The sequence below is a fragment of the Corvus moneduloides genome, chromosome 17 (assembly GCF_009650955.1).
Source record: "Corvus moneduloides isolate bCorMon1 chromosome 17, bCorMon1.pri, whole genome shotgun sequence".
NCBI classification, from domain to species: domain Eukaryota; kingdom Metazoa; phylum Chordata; class Aves; order Passeriformes; family Corvidae; genus Corvus; species Corvus moneduloides.
Window position 1 is genome coordinate 810,241 of NC_045492.1, and position 19,709 is coordinate 829,949.

The following is a 19,709-nucleotide window of genomic DNA, read 5'->3' on the forward strand; positions in this document are numbered from 1 at the left end:
CCCAACCCGTGTTTGCTTTCAAATCCCCTCCTACCCCCGCCCTGTGACTCTCAGCGCCTCCCACACCTCCCTCACCCTCCAGCCCCCACAGCCACAGAGCACACGGTGTCCAAAACTTGCACAGTTTATTATGCTCCTGGCCTGCCCCGCCGGCCCCTGGGCCCCGCGGGGCTGCCCCGGGCCGGGGCTGGCCTGGGCTGGGCTGGGCGCGCCTCCACCCGCAAAGCGCTGACAGCGGTGCAGTAAGGCAAACGTTTGAATTGTCCGCAAAGAAAGATCTGCTTACACACCTGCCTGGGCACATCCAGCTCTCGGCTGCTCAGTACCAGGCGCAGTTTGGTTTCCATGTCACGCTCCCAACCCTTCGGCTGTCCCTTGGGAGCAGTGGTGATGCTGGAGGTGGCTGTCACGCTGTGGTCACCGTGTCTCAGTGCCACCACGCAGCCAGCAGAGCTGGTGGCTTCACCCCAGAGTGTCACATTCAGGGGGGAGCAGCAGCAGCTCCAAGGTGAGCAGGCCTGAGCACACAGAGGAGTGGGGGGGAGCAGGCGAGCTGATTTAAGGGAGCGCCTGTGCACAGCCACGAGCCCAGCACTGAGCGGCTCAGGGGTGACAGACAAGTGCACATCCAGTAGTGATAAGCAGCTGTGGAACAACTCCGTAACAGCAGTGGCTGAGGCTCCTCCTGGATTTGGTCTGAGGCCTTACAGGGAGATTGTGACACCTCCTGGTCCCGGCTGCTGCCCCAAGTGATCACAGCAGCACAGCGTGAGCCCAGCACTGCCAGGCTTTGTCACCCAACAGAAACTGGGAGCAGTGGGAGTCCACCTCCTCAGCAGTATTCCTTCTGAGACCTGCAATGCCTCTGTGCAGCTCCTGGCATAGCTGTGTTGCTCCAATGGGACAGAGCAGTTACCTGGTACCCACCCTGCTCCTGATCCCATCCCAGTTCTGGTTCTTACTTGTGTTTGAGTGCTGAGGTCACCACGTGGCAGCAGCTCCAGCAGTTCTCTAAGGTCATCATCCTTGGTCACCCAACTCTTTCACAGCACCCACTGGAGTGGGAGTGGGAGCCAGGTCACTCCCAGCCGAGCACATGGGATTCTTCCAAATCCCTTAACAGCAGAACCACCAAGAAATGGAATCTGCAGCCAGGGCTGGGGCACCAGGTACCCAGAGATTGCCTCGTGCCAAGCAGTGTTACTGGTCAAAGCAGTGAAGGGGAAGATCCCAGGAGAAGCAAACATCCCCAAGATGCAGTGGTGGAAAACAGTTCATGGTCTGAGCTCCATCCCTGGGTTTAGCTCAGACACTCTTGTTCCTGCTGGACTGCCAAGAGCTGATGGCTGAGGTCAAAGTGAAAAGCACAGCTGAGGGGGGAGGCACTGCAGCTCTGACAGTCTCTGCGCTGAGCCTGCAGCTCAGGGGGGTATTCCCAGAACCTCAGCCCTTTCTTTCAGTAGGTATCATTCCCAAAGTCAGACCTCATTCAGGGAACCTTCCCCACCCACCCCATGTACCCCAAGCTTTGCACGTTCCTCAGAGTGGCCCATGTCCCAGGAAATGGTGGTACAGTCCTTATTTCAAAACCAGCATGGCCTCTGTCCCATCCTGCCTTGTCAAGTGGAGTCCGTGAGTGAGGTAGTATTCCCGCCGAAGGAAGGCATAGAAATAATCCGAGATGAGCAGGATCTGTGGAGTGAGATGTTCAGACACATCAGTGGTGCTTCAGAGCCAGGAATAAACAGAGACACGTGTTGGTGACAGACCCCGTCGGGGGTTAAGCAGTTCCTGGCCTGTTCAGCACATGCTGCTGGAGGAGCCACTGTGACCTTGGGAACACCTCCACCCCCTCGCTGTGTTAAGCCAAGGGAGGCTCACATACAGCAGCTCCATGAACTGGCCAAAATGTGTGATAGTGGCAGCTCCAGCTGTGCCACAGCTGCACACACCATCTCAGCTGCACCCATAGGACTCCTGTCCAAGGGCTGTCCCAGAATCACAGGGTCATTTCAGTTGGAAAAGACCTCTGAGACCACTGAGTCCAACCTTTGACTGATCTGCACCTTGTCACCCACGTGAGTGCCATGTCCAGGCATTCCCTGGACACCTCTAGGAATGGGACTCTGCCACCTCCCTGGGCAGCCCCTTCCAAGGCCTGACCACCCTTTCCAGAAGGAAATTCCTCCTGGTGTCCAACCTGAACCTCCCCTGGCCCACCTTGAGGCCGTTTCCCTTGTCCTGTCCCTGTTCCCTGGGAGCAGAGCCCGACACCCCTGGCTGCCCCCTCCTTTCAGGGAGTTGTGCAGAGCCACAAGGTCCCCCTGAGCCTCCTTTGCTCCAGGCTGAGCCCCTTTCCCAGCTCCCTCAGCTGCTCCTGCTGCTCTGTTCCCTTCTCTGGACATGCTCCAGCCCCTCAGTGGCCTTCCTGAATGGAGGCGCCCAGAACTGGACACAGCACTTGAGGTGCTTCACCAGTGCCCAGCACAGGGGACAGTCACTGCCCTGGTCCTGCTGCCACACCATGGCTGGTACAGGCCAGGTGCCCTTGGCCTCTTGCCCACCTGGCCACACCAGGCTCTTGTTCAGCTGCTGTAGATCAGCACCCCCAGGGCCTTTCCTACTGGGCACTTTCCAGCCACTCAGCTCCCAGCCAGGACAACTTTGGTTGTACTGAGGCACACAGTGGGACTGTTCCCACACCTGGGGGCCTTGAAACTGCAGGAATGGGCGACAGTGGATTCTCTAAAGCTGCCACCTTGGGAAACTGCCTCGGCTGGGGCAGGCTGGGCTGTGGCAGGGACCTGCTGGCTCAGTAGTGCCATCCATCCCTTAGCCTCTTGCAGAGTGACCTTCCCCCAGGACTGCTGCTCTCCTCCATTTGGAAACAGAAGCACATAACTGGAGTAGAAAACTGTTTCAGTGCCAGCCTGAGCTGGTAGGCATTGTCCTCGTGTCCTAGTGTGCAGATGCCACTTAAAGCATCGCTTTGGCACTATGGCACCTGAAGTACGTGGCAGTGCTAAGTGCACAGAGGGAGGACAGTCAAAGCCTGCCTGGGTTACTGTGCAATACAGCACAGAAAACACAGCAGCTGCTGCAGAGGCTCAGTGGCAGGACAGGAGGGGATGAGGGCCAGGTGGAGACCGGGGCCAAGAGAAACAGGGCTGCAGACTGCTGAGGTTAGGGGAGAAAGCGTGAAGGAGAACAGACCCAGGGAGAGGGAAACAGCCAGGATCTGCTTGCTTTGCTGAACTGCTGACAGGCTCTGTCAGTGCAGGTGACATTACCTTGAACTAACTTCTCTGCAGATAGAAAAGAAAGAGCTGAGGTGCATGGGGATGAGGGCTAGGTCTTTCTCACAAGGAAATCAGACAAGAAATTTTTGCTGTCTGCATTTACACAGAGCACAAGACCTGGCAGGATCTGCTATGACTTTCTCAGGTAGGAGATAAAATCCTCTTGAAATATCAACACCTGCCATGTCTAATTAAAGTTTTACTATTCCTTTCATTCCATAGCAGGACATGTAATGAACCACTCCCAGTTTCCTATCAGCTTCTCTTAGCAGAATCTCTATTCTCCCTCTCATCCTGTGCAGTCTCTTTTGGTTTTACCAAATGAGTATTTTCCCCATTAATCAAGGGTAAGAGTAGGTGATTTTATGCCCCTGGTCAAAGTGTTCCCCTGGCTTTAGGAGAAACAGACAAGCATAAATGGCTCAGGCACATTCAAAATAAAGTCAACTTTAACATAAACATTCTGCTCACCCCCATGTTAAACTGCCCCAGGGCTCAGGTATATGACAAGCAGCACAGAGAAGAGGAAGGACTTACAAAAGGTTGTAGCACCTGTGTACACTGAGTTCCACCCTTCAAGGGTGCTAAGCTCTGCTTTCCCTAAGGCCACTGGAAGTCATGTATCCAGAATGGCCTCAGGCAAGGCAGGGAGAGCAAGTCCTGGCATCACTGGCACCCTGCACGTGCCGCCACATCTCAGAAAAAGAGTGATGGTGCCATGTCCCTGTGCATGGGCAGGTCTCATTTGTCTGTTTTCTGGCCCCACTGCTACAGCCCTGAGGTTTTTCCATTCCCTCTCTTAGCTCCCCTTCTCCATTCACTTGTGCTTGGTCCTGCCACACTGAGATGCTTTTCCTCAGCCATCAGCAACAGAGCACAGAACCTGCAGTCAGCCGGCTTGGATTGTTAAGCCACAGCTCAAACACCACAAGAACTCTTTCCATTAGTGTGCCAGGGGCTGAGGAACAGGCAGAATCCAGGAGGAGAGCCAGGAAGCTGCAATGCAGGACCACGCAGGATGCAGAGAGCCAGCCCCATCCTGCAGAATTCACTGCTGCTGACAGGCCACCCCATCCAGCAGCCAGCCCACAGGGCAGCTTCATTTGCCTCACTCTACTGACCTGCCCTACGTTGAAAGTCAATGTGATGGCATAATAAAAATTGGAGTTGGCACTTCCTGCATAAATCCACAGATGCCACAGAACAGGGAACAGGAAGGAGCAGAAAATGAGCACACATGACAGGATGAAGATGTTCCGGAGGACTGCAAAAGAAAACCAGCTGTTAAAATAATGTATTACTGAGCAGTCATGGTCAGACAACCAGCAACAGTACTTAGGGTGTGTGCAGGGGGTCAGAGGCACTTTGCCAAGACATACTTCCCTCCAACAACCTTTCACAGGTTGCTTTAGTAACTTCCTGGATAGTGGTTATAAGAAATCCACTATATTTCCCCTTCAAAATAAATACTTCTGCCTTTGCTGCAGTGTGAAATCTCCATTTGTAGCTCTTTCCTTCTCGGCCCTGCTTCCAAACATTCTTTCTTGGATGACTTTGGTTCTTTGGTACCTACACTACAGCAACCAGCAGCCTGCAAAGGGGCCTTTCCAGCAGCATCCCAGTTTGGGGAGCAGAGCACTTTAATCCCTTGCCTCATCAAGCTAATGACAAAGGGAAAAATGAATCTGTGGGTTATAGGAAAAGATACTTGGGAGGTGGCAAGGAAATGAAAGCACCACAAAAGGAAGAAACTCATACAGGCCAAATGCACTGACAGACACATGACCTCGGGAAGTGCAAGAATCCAGCAGTCTGCCTGAGTATGTGCCAGGTGGACAAAAACCAAGCACAACTTTGTCTAAAAGAGCTGGGAACTACCAGGGCAGGAGAGGTTTCCTTTTCTGTGAAGTGCTTTTGCCTGTCCTTCGGTAGCAGTGCCGTAATCCATCCTGGCACTTGTGCTGCTGTGCTTGGCTGCAGCTCAGCCTATGCCCATCACTCTGCAGCTGAGGACAGCTGATGTTTTAAGAGCATTGTCACATCCAAACCTCTTCCCACCTATTCTAAACCTCTTGTTCAGTAGGTCTGTTCACACACTTTGGGGTGGGAGCATGTGACAGATGACTGCCCTCTGACTGCATGCTTGGAATGTGCCACTGATCTACACTGAGCAAGGACTTCTCAGAAGCTCATCACCTGCTACAGCTGTGATGTGCTCAGGGCCAGCCTGGGGATTCCTGCCCTGTTTGATCACAGCTGCTTTGGCCTCAGCTCTCCTGAGTCTGAAACCCACAGAGCAGTTGGTCTCCAGGTCTCCTGACTCCTGACTAAGTCTCCTACAACAAGCAGGTGAGCTGTCCATGAACACACTTGGCCTGGCCTGGAGAAGGCTGCAGTGAAAGGCCTGGACAACCTGGCAGCGTTGGTCAAAGCAGTTGGTTTAAGCAAGAAATGCCAAGAAAAACACACCACTTCCAAACCTCCCTATGGAAGCAGGTTCTATAGACTGAGCCTAAGAATCCACAGGAAGCTCTATGTGATTTCAAGAGCTAAGGAGGGTCTCTTCGAAGCATTTAAGAAAGATTGGACAATTGCTTGGAGTAATTCAGTTACTTTCACTCTAAGCAAAAAAGCAGATTCAAAACAAAGCACAACTGCAAGGTCCAGCATTTTAAGGCTGGGGGACTGACAACTGCAGGAGCACTGTTCAAATTACACAGCCTTAAATGGGAGTGAAGCATCTGGAGGATGCAGGACTGTAAAAAGTTCTTATTAAAAAGTTAATCTTCAGACCAAGATGGAGAGAGGGGGAAGATAAGGTACCAGTGAAAATTCCCTCCTTGACCAATTTCAACCCTAGTCCTAAAGAAATGTTAGGGACTGTATCAGCAGAGGAAAAAAACCTCCAAAATCCAGCCTCCTCCTAGGCACCCCATGGAGGTCATGAGAGCCTATGAACTTGGGTCTGGTTTGGTTTAGTGGTGACCATTTAATTTAATCATTGGACAGGCCTTTCCCCATTGCAGATAAAGAATTATCAAGCACAAAGAACTTACATCTGTAAAGGTGGCTCCAGACGGGCAGGAAGGCCATGTACAGTGCAACGTCTCCCACGGTGGGATAGGACTTGAAGATAGAAATGATGGCGAGCTGGACAAACATGAAGAACACAGGGTGCTCCCTGGAAGGCAAAACAAACAAAGGCTAAGAGCATGCAGTAGGACCTCTGGAAACTGCAAATAAATATCAGCAAGGGCACAGATGTGCTGCAGGACAGGCTCAAAGAGGCTCCTCCAGCCCTGTTCTCTCCAGACTAGGCTCCGAAGGCTGGGGGGGTGGACAGAGCTGCCCTGCAGAGCAGCAGCGTCAGGGGAGGCACATCTGCCACAGCCCTCGGGCCTCCCTCAGCACACATTTACACACTGCACAATGGTCATCTGCACTGTGCCTCCCCCAGCTCTGCCTTATTCCCCAGAAGCAATTAGCACCTGCCCTCTGATGGCAATTTGGAGAAGCCCAAAGCCCATAGTTATCCCTCTGGGACACCTGATCTATCCAGTGCAAGCCAAAAGACAAGCTCACTGAGAATGCAGGTGTGTTAATGGGTGTTTTTATCAGAAAGAAGTCAGTGAACTCAGCTAGCAAAGTCCCCAAGTTCCCACTTTTTTTCTGACAATGAAGTGCTTGAAGTTCCAGCTTTCTGACTACACTGGCTTATGCTGGCAGGGAGCAGGCACTTCTACAGCCTCCATTTCTGCTGCCTCTCCTGATGCTTGCAACAGAGTTCCACTGCAGAGCCCAAGTCACTCTACTTAAGAGGAACAGAGCTGAAACGATGGGAAATGAGGACACCAGGCCCTGTTAAAAATCTTTTTCAAGCTCGTAGATCAAGACATCTGACTTCAGCTGTAGAAGCTTCCACTAGAAAACTTAAGAGTAAAAGAAGTAGCAAAGAAACACACTCATACTTACTTTAACTTTATTGCCAAGGGAATGGTGTAGAAGAACACATTGATTTGAAACACACATACAAAGAAAAGACTGAAGTGTTCAAACATCTCTGCAAAGAAGTACCAGAAAAGTCCAATATTGGGTGTCAGGTCTGGAACAGAAAGGCTGAAATTTGAAAAGAAAGTCATGGTAAATTTTTTAATGGACGTTTTTCACTGCCCTGCTTCTGCTGCATTAATTACCATTGTGTGCTACTGCATGGAGGACCTAAATTGTAAATCCATGAAAGAGAAACCAAATGGATGAAAAGGTGGAGAGCAGGTTTAAATCCTGCTGAGGAATCCTTCCTGATGTCCCAGCAGGATTTAAACCATTCTCAAGCAGACATTTCTCCAGAGAGTAGTATTTCACAGCCACAGTAGCTCAACAATCAAACCCATTTCCAGTCACTCAGTCAGTGGCAAACTGCTCCTGTCTTTAATTTTTGCTGTTATTTAACAGAAGTTGGAGTTGGCTAATGGCTGCTTTCCTCCACATATTCTTTCTTTTCTTGCATTGCCAGTAAATCACAGACCCCACACTTCCTGGGTCAAGCACACACCTGTGTGTGCTGGGCAAGAAACAACCTGGGTGGGGCCAGACAGAAAACCATCAGTAAGAATCCTTATACTTACATAAACCCATAAACAGATGGGATAAAATCCCAGGAGTTGAGCAGGAAGAAGGAGAGGCAGATGATCACCACGAGGCTGCACAGGTACAGGGATGCATACTGCATGGTGTAGAGCCAGAAACTTTTGCTTTTCAGTTTGATAGGTATGAACTGACGCTGAAAGAGAAACAGAAGCACCTTGTCAGGTAGAGAGCCACAAGAAAGCCTGAGTGTTCAGAACATCATTTTAAATTGATGAAAGAAAGCATCAAACATTGGCACTATGGCACTTGAAGGAGCAGCTTCCAAGCACAATTTGCTTGCTGTTCTTCACTCTGGCCAATTAAGTCATACACATTGCACGTATTCCCAGAACTGTGTTTGAAGCTGGTCATTTCTGCTTGCAGTGAGTCACTCCTGTGAGCACATGCACAGGTGTAAGATTTACACACCCCTCTGCACAGCTGCACTGGTACCTCAGACGTTTGCAGCACTGCACTCGTGCCTGTCTTCTCCTGCACGAACCCACTGCCCAGGGGGACCGAAAGCCCTGCTCCAGAACCCCCACCCTGTGGTACCACCACTCGGCCTGGCACTCCTGATCTGCTGCTGTCAGGGAGAGAGGACATCCACTGAGCTCCTAAGCACAAAGGAGTCCCTCTGAAAGCTGGCTTCCTCAAAGTCCTGCCACTGCCACATGTCCTTGTCACAAGTCAGCCTCAAGCCCTTGTCATGAAACATAACAGGTATCTCACTCCATCAGGTCCCCTGTGCCTGTGTACAGACAAATATACACAGGGGCCAACACCTCTGGGAATCACTCAGCATTCTGCAGCTCCAGGTCAGTGATGTGGTTTTTCCATTTGGCCCTGGGGTTTGCAGTGGCAGGAGATGTGCAGAGAACCTGCTCTGACTGCTGTGTAAAGCTCACTGGGTTTTCCCAGTCAGAGCGGGTTTAATGTCACTTGCTGGGACAATGTAAGCAACATCACCAAAAAATTTTTGGCAGGACAGATTGAAAAGAGCAGGAGAAAAGTGATTTAGTTCTGTACAAAGAATGCAGGAAAGTTCATTTACAAATTTAGATAAAAGGACACATACTGACATGACTGCCTCTAAAGGCTGCAAATTAGGCAATCACATATCAAAGCACTTATTGTTTGTGAATGTGAAGTACAATGCTTGCACTTTACTCCCAGCTTACTTTGACTAAAGTTAAAAGAGAACAACCGAGACCAAAGATTTAAAGATATAAATGTTCCTAAAAATCACCAAATGAAAAAGCAACACCAACTCTGCAGTTCTTCTCTTTAGTCTTTACTACTAATAATAAAATTCCTGAAAAAAAAGTAAGAGACATTCATGTCAGACAGTCAGAGAAAGAAAATGAATTACAACTGACTCCCATTCTGTCTGGAAGCTCAGAGATTTGAGAACAGGCTAGTTAAGTAGTGAAGATAAGCTATGAAAATCACCACCAGAAGCAACCAAAAAAGACTGGTGAAACGCACAACAGCAGCATTTCAGAATCATAATCATTTCAAATATCAAAAATTATCACAAAGTGATCTGTGAAGTGAGCTGAGCCTCTGCTGGCGTCACAGCCTCACCTTGCTGCCATAGCAGGATAAAATTAGCAAGGTCAGCCCTGGTGGGGTTCAGGGTCTTGTTAATGGAGAGGGAGAAAGGACAACCAGCCTCTTTCCAGAACATGCCTTTTGCCATTAAACCCCAAACCAGCATTTTCAAACTCCTCTGGGTCTAAGCCCCTTATTGCTGCTCACACCACACAAAGAACAGCACTTATTTTGGGCAAGCTAAACACCACCCAGTTCTGTAGGTGACTTCCTGCTCCCTTCTCTCCACACACAGGCATTCCCATTCAGGGTTCAAATTTGCCACGGCTTGAGGAGAGTCACTTTTTCTGAAACTCTGCACTTGTCTGACTCCCCTCGCCAGGACTGTCCCTGCACAGCTACAAGAAGACAACAGGTACCAAGAGTTAGAAATCACCTACCTGTAGAAGGTAAAGCAGTGCTGGAGCAAACAGTGTGAGAGGGTAGAGAGACTGGTATGTTGCTAAGGCCAGAAACACAGCACTGAGGAAGGCACTACCTGCAAAGAAAAAAAAGGTTCATTTATAAGGAACTTTTGCTATGAACAGCCATACAGACAGGAAGTCCAAATGGGAAGAAACTCATAACCCTCTGCAGGGGATTCCCAAATATCAGGACACCACTTAAAGGAGTTTTTAGCAGAACATATCCTGGAGGCTGTCCTCTTGTTAATGACATTTTGAATGGAGAATGACTCATTCCATAAGAAAGAGCCACTGGCTGGTTTATATTTCCTGTCATTCACACACAGAAGGAGATTCATATAATTCAGTCTATATAAAGCCCATGCTGGCTGCTGTTAATGCACGGGAATGCATTCACTTAAGTCATACCTGTATGTAAGAACTGCCATACTGGGCATGCTGGATAACCTCATCACCAGAATGTGCTGTGGCCTCAGCAAAGCTCTGTGCAAGAGAGCATGCAAAGTCTGCAGCTGAAGGAATGGAGTAGCATTAGCTCTGCTTTACTGATACCAAAACTCAGGCACAGAAAGGATTGGCACAGCTTTTCCAAGTGATCTTATAAATATGAATGCCTTTATTGAGGCAGCTTTATTTGAGGTGTCTCAGTGTTGGGTACTCACATTTCTCAACTACCAGTAACACAAATAACATCCAAAAGATGTCAGGTTAAACAGTAAAAATACAAGCACCCAGTGCAGTAGCCTGGTTATAGCTATAGACTTGATGGAAGTCTTCTGTAAAAATAGAGCTCAGACAAGACAAGCTCTCAGCAAGAGCCCTGACTCAGTGCATTGAACCAGCTGTCACTGCTGACAGCAAACACTCAGAGAGCTCCTCTCTGCTTCCTCCTCTGAAAGGGAAAATACAGGGTTACCTGGTGATGAGCCTCTCCTCAGCTGCACTCTCCTGACAGAAACCTCCCTATCCTGTATTTTATCCAGTGTTCAATTCAGCATAGATCTAAAGAAGTGATTCCCAGAAATCACAGACATAACTTGATATCCTCTTTGCCCACTTAAACCCCAGACTGCCACACTCCCAGTCAGGGAGAAACCACGAGACAGCCTTTGCCTATGACCAAACTATTGGTCTTAGGGTATCAGTGAACAGTTAAAAATCAGTTTAACTGAACAGATCCCACTTGTTTGCTATTGCAAATGCTTTTAAATGAAAACACCTCCTGACACAATTAGCCAATAATTATAGGAAAACTTTCTTTTGGAAATACTAATAAAAACTATCTATATCAGCATTTTTTTGCAGTGCCTGGGTCTGGGCCCTGCTGGACATAAGAGATCAGACTGACCTTTCCTCTGATCCAGCAGAGAACTCATTAAAACGTCAGTGACTAGTACAAATCATATAGGCTAAAAGCTTTTAGCACTGGGGAGTCATAAAAGAAACAGAAAGCTGGCATTATGCACAAAATGATCGAAACAGTGACAGATTCTGACATAATCTACTCCACTGGGCTGGTCTGGGTCTCTGGTTACTGCTTCTGCTTCCCCAAAGCTCAATTAGTTCATTTCAAACCATGTTTACAACTGTGAGTGAAAGCCAAATAATAGCTGCAGGCAAATGCTTGCTTTTGAATAAAAGTTCAAGGATAAGCTTTGAAAATAAATTGTTTATGACGCTTAAGTGCATATTCACATACAAAAGAAGAGCAACAGAACTCTTATGTCCTGCAATACACAGACCCATTTCTTCCTGAACAGAAGGCTACTTGAAGCCAACCAGGAAAAGGAGTCAGTTTTTAGATGAAACTCCCAGGTACACTGAGGTGAAAGTAAGTTTTTACTTGACCATAAAGTCTCTTGATCTCACAAATTCATTCAGGACTTGTTCCAGTCCTGTTTCTGCGATGTTGCACTGAGATCTCCATAGCAATCATATCTGTAAATCTTCCCCTGGATTTAATTTTTGCTACATTTCTAATCTTTCTGGAAAGTCATAAAGAACCCTTTTTTCTTCACTGTGTTACCTTTTATTGTAGCTAAAATGAAGAATGCAATGACAGAGTTGTTGATGGCACAGGTGGACTTTGCCACACAAGACATCACAGTGTAGGGGTTTAACAGGTAGCTGAAAAAGAGCAAAGCTCAGGTTACATTCCAAGGAGCATCTAATTAAAGAGAAGTTCAAAGAAAAAAAAGATGCACTTTGCCTTTTCTTTTTGTTTATTTACATTTGATGGGATCCTCTCATCAGCAAATTAATTCAGCTGCACAGGTTTTTCAATGTGAAGCAAAAACCAGACCTTTGGATTGCAGACTTGGACACAGGGGCCACTACAGAAATGAGACATTGGGAAGATGTCCAAAATGCAAGTTCTGGCCTAGAAAATGACTACCAAAACGGTTTCTTGCTTTGCAGAAGCATTGTACATTTATTCAGTCAGATCTAGGATTCCTGGGTCCAAAGGAAACTTTTTCTGCTACTCACACCTACTACTTCTGAAGAAGAATAAACAGAAAATGTGATGGAAACAAATCTGAGACATGGGCAGAGTTTCCCACAACCCAACCAGTCTCCTGCTGTGGCAGAGCAAGCCTTTATGTTCACCACAGCACGATCTGAGCACAAAACCTGCCAGCTATGCAAGACTGGCACACTTTAATTGGAATTACAGAAAAACTCTGAATGACTTTACATTCCAGGATGCAGCCACACTTTAGTTAGCAGGATGCCAGCTCCTCTTGGAAATAAGAATTACAATAATCTCATTTAAATAGGTTCAGAGCAAAGAAAAAGGTTTGGAGGACTACCAATACAATAAGTATGATAATGTACTGATCAGCCTTGCCAATAACTAATTTACTCATCAGAGTCAGTAGACAGGGCTGATGATTTCCTAATTCTCTCTTTATATTTTCCAATGTCTCAGAGTCCCAGTCTGTCTTTTTCAGTGTTTCCAGAAGGCAGCCTACAGCAGGACACGTACAATTTAATGCCAACTTTGCTGTGGCAATGTGCAAAACAGTCTGCAATTTACCCACTTTACCCTTCTGGCCACAGGAAATGTGCCATTTAAAAAATTCATATGAAAACAAGAAAAAATGGCAACTTATCTAATGGAGAACTCTCTCTGATACAGAACAATTTGGATCATTTCTTTGTGTCAAAATACCAGTTAAAAAAATTCTGTAACAGCAGGTACCTTGCTTGTATATCAGTTATTTTAGTTGAAGCCTTCTGAAATTAAACAATGTTTAGTATACAGAGGAACACCAAGACATGAAATTAATAAAATGACAACATGAAAACATCTTTTAACTGTTAGAAGCAATTGTGGATATTCAAGTTGTGATATTCAGCAAGCATTTTGTCCAGCTGCTCAAAAATTCTCCTAACTTTTCTGAAAAGACACCATTTGGAAGGCACAGAATCAATTTTGATAACATTATCATAAAAATAAATAGGAATGTGATCTGTGCTGACACAACACTCTTGTTACCCAATTAATGACCTTACGCTGCTGAGCCCATCTCAAAGGGCCTGAGTGAATTCACTCATTGGCAACAAACACATGGAAATGCATCTGCTTTTCACTTTCAAACTGAGTACTCAGGGCCAATAGGAAATTCAGAATTTCTGTGGGAAAGAAACCAAACTTTTGACAGTTTTTGAAGGCCCAAATGAGACAAATAAACCCCAAAGGGAGCTGAGGAACCAAAGCAGCCCACTGCAGCCTACAAGTGCAATACTTACAATAGTGCTACCTTGAGGGGGATGTAGTGCATCTCCATGGGTGTCTGGATGAGTTCAGCCACATCTGGGGCATATTTATCCAGTTCTATTAGGAGCTTCTGCTTTTTGAACTGAACAAGGGAGAATGATCAAAGACTGTCAGAAGAGGAAAGTCATTATTCTGTACTACTTGTGTAATTCTATTTCATATTACTCAGCCAGTTACCTGGGGTTTCTATTTCTGTGGAGCATATTCAAGCCCCTGGCATGAGCTAAAACTTATGTTATGTGAGGAGTTGTAGAGAACAAAAAAATCCCTATCTTCTCCCAAATACTTAACAACTGAAGTGAGAGTCAGGAGGAAGCAGATAACCTCTACTTGTTTAAACTTCCTTAATTACCTGTGTCTATGCCTTGACACAGCTACCAGTGAATTCACCACACTAGTGTTCAATACTCAATCTTCCTAACACCTCTCTGGATCCCTAATGAAAAGCTAACTTTATAAATTCACTGTTCAACACACAAGTCCCTGAAAACCCAAACTCCATTAGTATGCAGTCTTTGTTGTTTTAAAGATGGATACTTCTATGACAAATCCCTCTTTAATCTCTTTTGTTCTACGAGGCTCTCTATGGAGACAAAAGAGAAATCTGAAATATGAACTGACTGAATAATGCTATGGTGAGACAGGACAGAGATGCTAGCAGTAAATTCTCAACAACCAAAGTAATTCACATGTGGAATTCTTACATGCTTGCAGTTCTATCCTGAGTTATTTCCTTAATCTGAAAGTCAGAGGACAGGGAACAAGCACACAGCTGGGTGGGAGACCACCGAGATGCTGTAGAAAATGTAGTCTCCCTGCTGATGTTGATACCTAATCCCCATCCCCCTGGAACTACAGAGAGCACAGCACTGCTTACACAAAATGTTCTTTGAGAGCTGGGAGGAGTCACTCACCTCCAAATACACATCCTTATAATTTGAAGGGGTATTGGAAGTAGTATCTGATGTCAGACTTTCACCACACTCACTAGAATGATTTATGTCACCTTAGAACTGTTGGAAGGTTTCGCTCCTTCTTTTACACATTTCTAGTCTGTGTATTACCTCATGCTGTGTGCAAAGAAACCCTCTCCAAGGTATAACACCCAGGCTGTAGAAGATTGTACCCTGCTGTGATCACCACTCAGTGTGTAGCAAGACACTGGAATAGTGCCACAACAAAATTTAGAATGCCTCAGTTGTTTACCACATTCGGTCCTGTTTATCATTAAAATATGACCAGATTTACTGCAACAAGGACTTGGCACCACCTCCTCTAGCACATCTTTCCTTTGGCCCAAGGTAATTATATTTGCTGGGAGAAGAGGACCAGCAACACTGGGAAGTCAGCTTACCACAACTTTGTTGAAGTCCTGGATTGCCAAGTAAAGGGCAACAGCAGTTAGCACATCAGTTATCTAAAAAAATCAAGGGATAGACTGATTGTAAGCAAAATGAACAAATGGAGAAAAATATATTGGTCAGCATTTAACAGCAGCTCTGATCGGACTCAGCTCAGGGGAACAAAACACAAGTTTTAAAAATCCTGAAAGGCTGATTTGTACAGTGCCCTCACACACCACCACTTCACCTTGAAGGCATGAGCTGTATCAAAAATATGTATATTCACAAAACAAGAGAATGGGGAATTAAAGAGGAAGTAAATTGTTCATGGAGAGCAGCACGTGAGGGTAATAGAGAGAATCACTGGTGTAGTGAGAGCACAGCAACACTGGGGCAGTGCCCAGCTGGTTAAACCCCCCTGGCCACCAGTGCAGCATGAGAGTGCCTTGAGCTGCCCCAGACTGCCCAGGCAGCAGTACAGGGCAGATGCCTGCCTGGCAGGGACCTGGGGACAGAGGCTCCACTGGGTGCTGTGTGCAGCCAGCTACAGGACTTCTGTTCTTCTGAATTATGCAGAAGAACTCGCAGGACAATTTACAAGAGACATTTGGGGCATTTGTGCTCCTTGCAGGTCTGGTGTTTGGCAGACAGAAACAGCAGAGTAGGAATTGGTGAGAAACAGCAGAGTAGGGATTAGGCTGGGGAGACAAAGTATTTTGTTACCTCTAAGAGATAACATTTGAAATTTGAAATAAAACGACACCTTCTATCCCTCTGTGGGGATACTTATCTAAGCAAGAACTCACAAAAAAGAAGGAATATGTACAAGAGGGGAAAAGCCTGAATGTGGGTTTGCGCAGGCAAAGCTGCCTTTCTAATTAACTGTGAGCTCAGCAGGAATTTGAGCTACAGGGAAGCTGAAGGACTGAAAAGAAAGTCATACTCAGCATTTCCCTGAATGGGACCTTTCAGGAGAAGCTTTCCAGGAGCACTTACCATGAACACCAGTTCAGCATATTCAATCAGGAAGTGAAAGAGATAGATTATCAGTGGGGTCTGAAAGAGAGCAGAAAGGAAATCCACATCACTACTGTCCAGATAAAATACCAGTGATTTGATGAGACAAACTACAAGAGTTGAGCAGTTCTACAAGACACTGCCAAAGGTAATTTTCCTTGGCCTCTTCTCCAACACTGGCATTTCAGAGCAAAGTGATTAATCAAAGCACACCTCCTGGTCTTTTTCCTTGCAAAGTCCTCAATGCACTTTATAAAAGACACCATCAACTCTGAAAATTGTATTCTATTCCAACTTTTCAATTCTATACAATAGTGGTAGACTTACAATAGAAAGCATACAAAGACCAGCTTTAGAAAGTAATTTTTTTTCTAGAAAATCTATTTTTTCAGGCTGTCTGCAGGTACTTCTGAATAATTTCCTACATAGCTGGTTCCCCTGTTGTTTAGATGAGTCTTTTATAATGTAAAAAGAAGAAAGCCTGTTAAAACCATAAAGCAGTAGGGTTACAATCCTATCACCCTCTTACTCCTAGAGCTTTTCCCTTCTAAGGTACGAGGAAAAGCACATTTTTGAATAATTCCCATCACACAGAAGCTTAGTCTGGAAGGACTATATTTACATGCTGCAAATTCAGCCTTCACTGTGAGAAAATAAATTTCTTTTTAAATGCTTTAAAAATAATGTGAAGGTCTATATAAGCATGGAGAAATATTTCACAGTCTGGGAGAAATTCTGTCTAATAAAGTAGAATTTAATGAAAAGTAACCAGTTTTCAGAGGATACCAAGTACCTGCTTCACCCCAGGTGACACTATGTATGAGTGTACCTTCATATCAGTAAGACCACCCCAGGGCACAAAACCCCACAGGTGCTGAAGTGCTTTTGTTGGAATGAGGTGTTTTCAAGATGAGGAATAAATAAACTGTGTGCTTGTGCCAGTATTAGAATTTCCAGGTGCTGATACCCAGTAAATCCTATCAGACTCACAGTGACACTGTCCCTGCTCCAGCTTGTGCTTACAGAAACAGCTGGATGTGAACAGAGTATTTCACTTATTACAGAGTTGCCCTGTCTCAGAGTTCCTTCATGCAGTAACAAATATGACACTGTCTGCCCCTGCACAGGGAATGCACTGGGATTACCTGGATTTCCTCGTGCTGGTCACTGCACAACCATTGCTCAAACAAACCACACAAATTTGGGTTCTCTGCAGTCTTTGGGACAAGACAGGCGCCCAGCCTTCTCCAGGCCCTGAGCAGTCAAACGAAGACCCCTGCCACTGGAATATCACATTTAAAACCAAGCATGCAAACCAACCTCATGAAAAATAGCTCCAGAGTATGGCGAGACCCCTAAATCCAGCAGAGCTAATCCTTCGACCACTGAAACAGACAAAACACCTGCATTAGAACCCTGTAAGGTGGGAGGTGAGAGATCTCATGGTGGCAAAACTGCAGTTTTTAAAACACTGACACTCTAAGAATCTCACACTGAATGAGTGACACCAAACCTCCCAGAGCCAACAGTCAGCCAGAACTGATTTGCCCCCAGCTCTGCCATGCACGTTCCTGCATGGGCACTCACCACCTATTTATTTGTTTCAGGTACAAATGTTCTAGATGAATTCTTTTGCACTTAACACCATTTAAATCACATGCATGGTACCTCCTCCTTTTGAGTCACCTGTTAGGTGATATATGGCATGTGTGCTGGAGAAATACTCAAGTCCAAGAGGAAAACCACAACATAATGTAGAATTTGAACTGTTTTGCCTCATTAGATGTAGGGAGGCCTCAAACGTCCAAAATAACAAAGGGAAGAACAGAAAAGAACAACATGTTGCCAGGCAAAGCTAAAAGCTTTATCTCTTGTTGAAACTTGCTGACATTTTATAGCCTTAATTCAGCTCCTTTGTGCTCATGGAGTTACAGCTTGCCCTGCGATGCGTGTGTGTGCCTTTCCACAGAATCCCCACCCTCCTGAGCACAGAGATTCCCTGGGACTGAGCAGAATGCAGGGAAAGGAGCTAAGGGAAACGGGCCCATTTGTTCAGAGAGAAACAGGCAGGACACTGCAGGAAAACACAAGAGCTGCTCAGTTCAGTGACATGCTGGAGAAATAGATTCTGGCTGCCACCAACTTCCTGTATGGCGACAACCCAAGCTTTTCAAGATGATCCTACTTTTTCTCCTTACTATCTAGATACCTACCTTGATGCTCTAAGGTGGTATTTAGAAAGATTCAATTGCACAGGGAAGTGTGAAGTGCTACATACTGCGGAGCAAAGACCTCAGGTCATCACATGTACTTGTACTTTTGACCTTTATTACTTCTGGGCCACTCTTTTCCACCCCAAAACTGCAAATAATTTTACCTGCATAATGACTGGATACCAAAGGGACGTCTTTAAAATAAATTAAGGTTCCTAACAGACTCAGATGATACACAGATTAACGTCACTGAAAAGCCGCGATTACACTGTACCTCACTCAGCCTTCAAAAGAGAATTTGAATCACTGGTAACGTGTGGGGACACCAACTGAACAAGGGCAATGAGCTGGGGGCCGTGCAGTGCCATTCTCACCACGACGCGGTGCGTGTGCAGGGACAGCGGAACGGGACGGGCGCGGTCCAGGCTGATGGAGCCACACGCTCCGTGCCGGCTCGGTCACACGCCCGTTTGTGAACATGTGTGACACCACCAGTGTCCCCGGCCAGCTGCGAACCGCGACGTCCTGGCTCCAGCCCTGTCTTCTGCCTCCAGCCCCGCGGCCCTCCCGCTCCCCGAAGCCGCCGAGCACCGGCTCCCACCAGCTCCTTGCGGGCACAGCTGCTCAGGGCCCTTGCGTGCAGCTCTGGTTCGGGCCTGGGCGAGCACGGCCCGGCCCTGCCCGGGGCGCAGCCGGGTGCCCTCCCCGCGGGGCCGCTCCCAGCCCGGCCGGGATCAGGTCCTGCCTGCCCGGCTCGGGGGGACCCGCCGCCCTGGCCCCTTCTCGCCGCCCCCGCGGGGCTCGGCCGGGCCAGCGGCGCCCCGGCCCCGGCTCGCCAGGCCTCACCTCGCTTCCAGGCGTTCAGCGGAGACGCCACCTCGACCCGCTCGGCGATGAAGACGGCGAGGCTGGAGCGGTAGAGCGCGGCGCGCACGGTCACGGCCGCCAGCACCACCAACACCAACGGGGCCGCCATCCCGGCGCGCGCTCCGCCGCTGCCGCCGGCTGTAGTTCCCGGGCGGCGGCGGGGAGCACGCCGCCAATGAACCGGCCCACCCAGGCAGACTACATGTCCCAGCAACCCTCGCGCCACAGCCTCCCGGCCCAGCTCGGAACTACGGCGGCCGCGAGTGGGGCTAACTAGCAGGATCGCGGAGGCTGCGGGCGCTTGGAGCGGCCAGGCGGAGGTCCCACTCCCCGTCCCCCGAGCTGCCCTGTCCCGGCCGCGCTTGCCCAAGGCGACCACACGGACCAGCCCCTCCTCAGCCGGAGGACGGGGAGGGTCTGTCCTCGAGCGGCATCGCGCTCCCCGCGAGCCGTCCCTCCCGCCTATGGATCCGAGGTTCCTCTGGATGGCAGCTCTGCCCAGCTGGAGCAGGGCCTGGCGGGCTGGGCCCAGCTCGGGCGAGGAG

General features: G+C 47.7%; 1 protein-coding gene across 2 annotated transcripts; it reads right to left on the minus strand.

The window, feature by feature from the left end:
- Window positions 1-108: 108 nt before the first annotated feature.
- On the minus strand, window positions 109-19,344 carry PIGU (phosphatidylinositol glycan anchor biosynthesis class U). 2 transcript variants are annotated; one of them, XM_032127100.1, is made up of 12 exons: window positions 19,144-19,344; window positions 17,405-17,469; window positions 16,064-16,123; window positions 15,079-15,141; window positions 13,697-13,806; window positions 11,970-12,070; window positions 9,920-10,017; window positions 7,925-8,079; window positions 7,272-7,415; window positions 6,356-6,480; window positions 4,421-4,563; window positions 109-1,692 (listed from the first exon to the last, which is right to left on the minus strand). In XM_032127100.1, exons 1-12 carry the CDS (start codon window positions 19,271-19,273, stop codon window positions 1,579-1,581), a joined length of 1,308 nt encoding a protein of 435 aa, XP_031982991.1. In that variant the 5' UTR covers window positions 19,274-19,344; the 3' UTR covers window positions 109-1,578. The 2 variants fall into 2 exon arrangements, with proteins under 2 accessions (XP_031982991.1, XP_031982992.1); XM_032127101.1 differs by lacking the exon at window positions 4,421-4,563.
- Window positions 19,345-19,709: the final 365 nt, after the last annotated feature.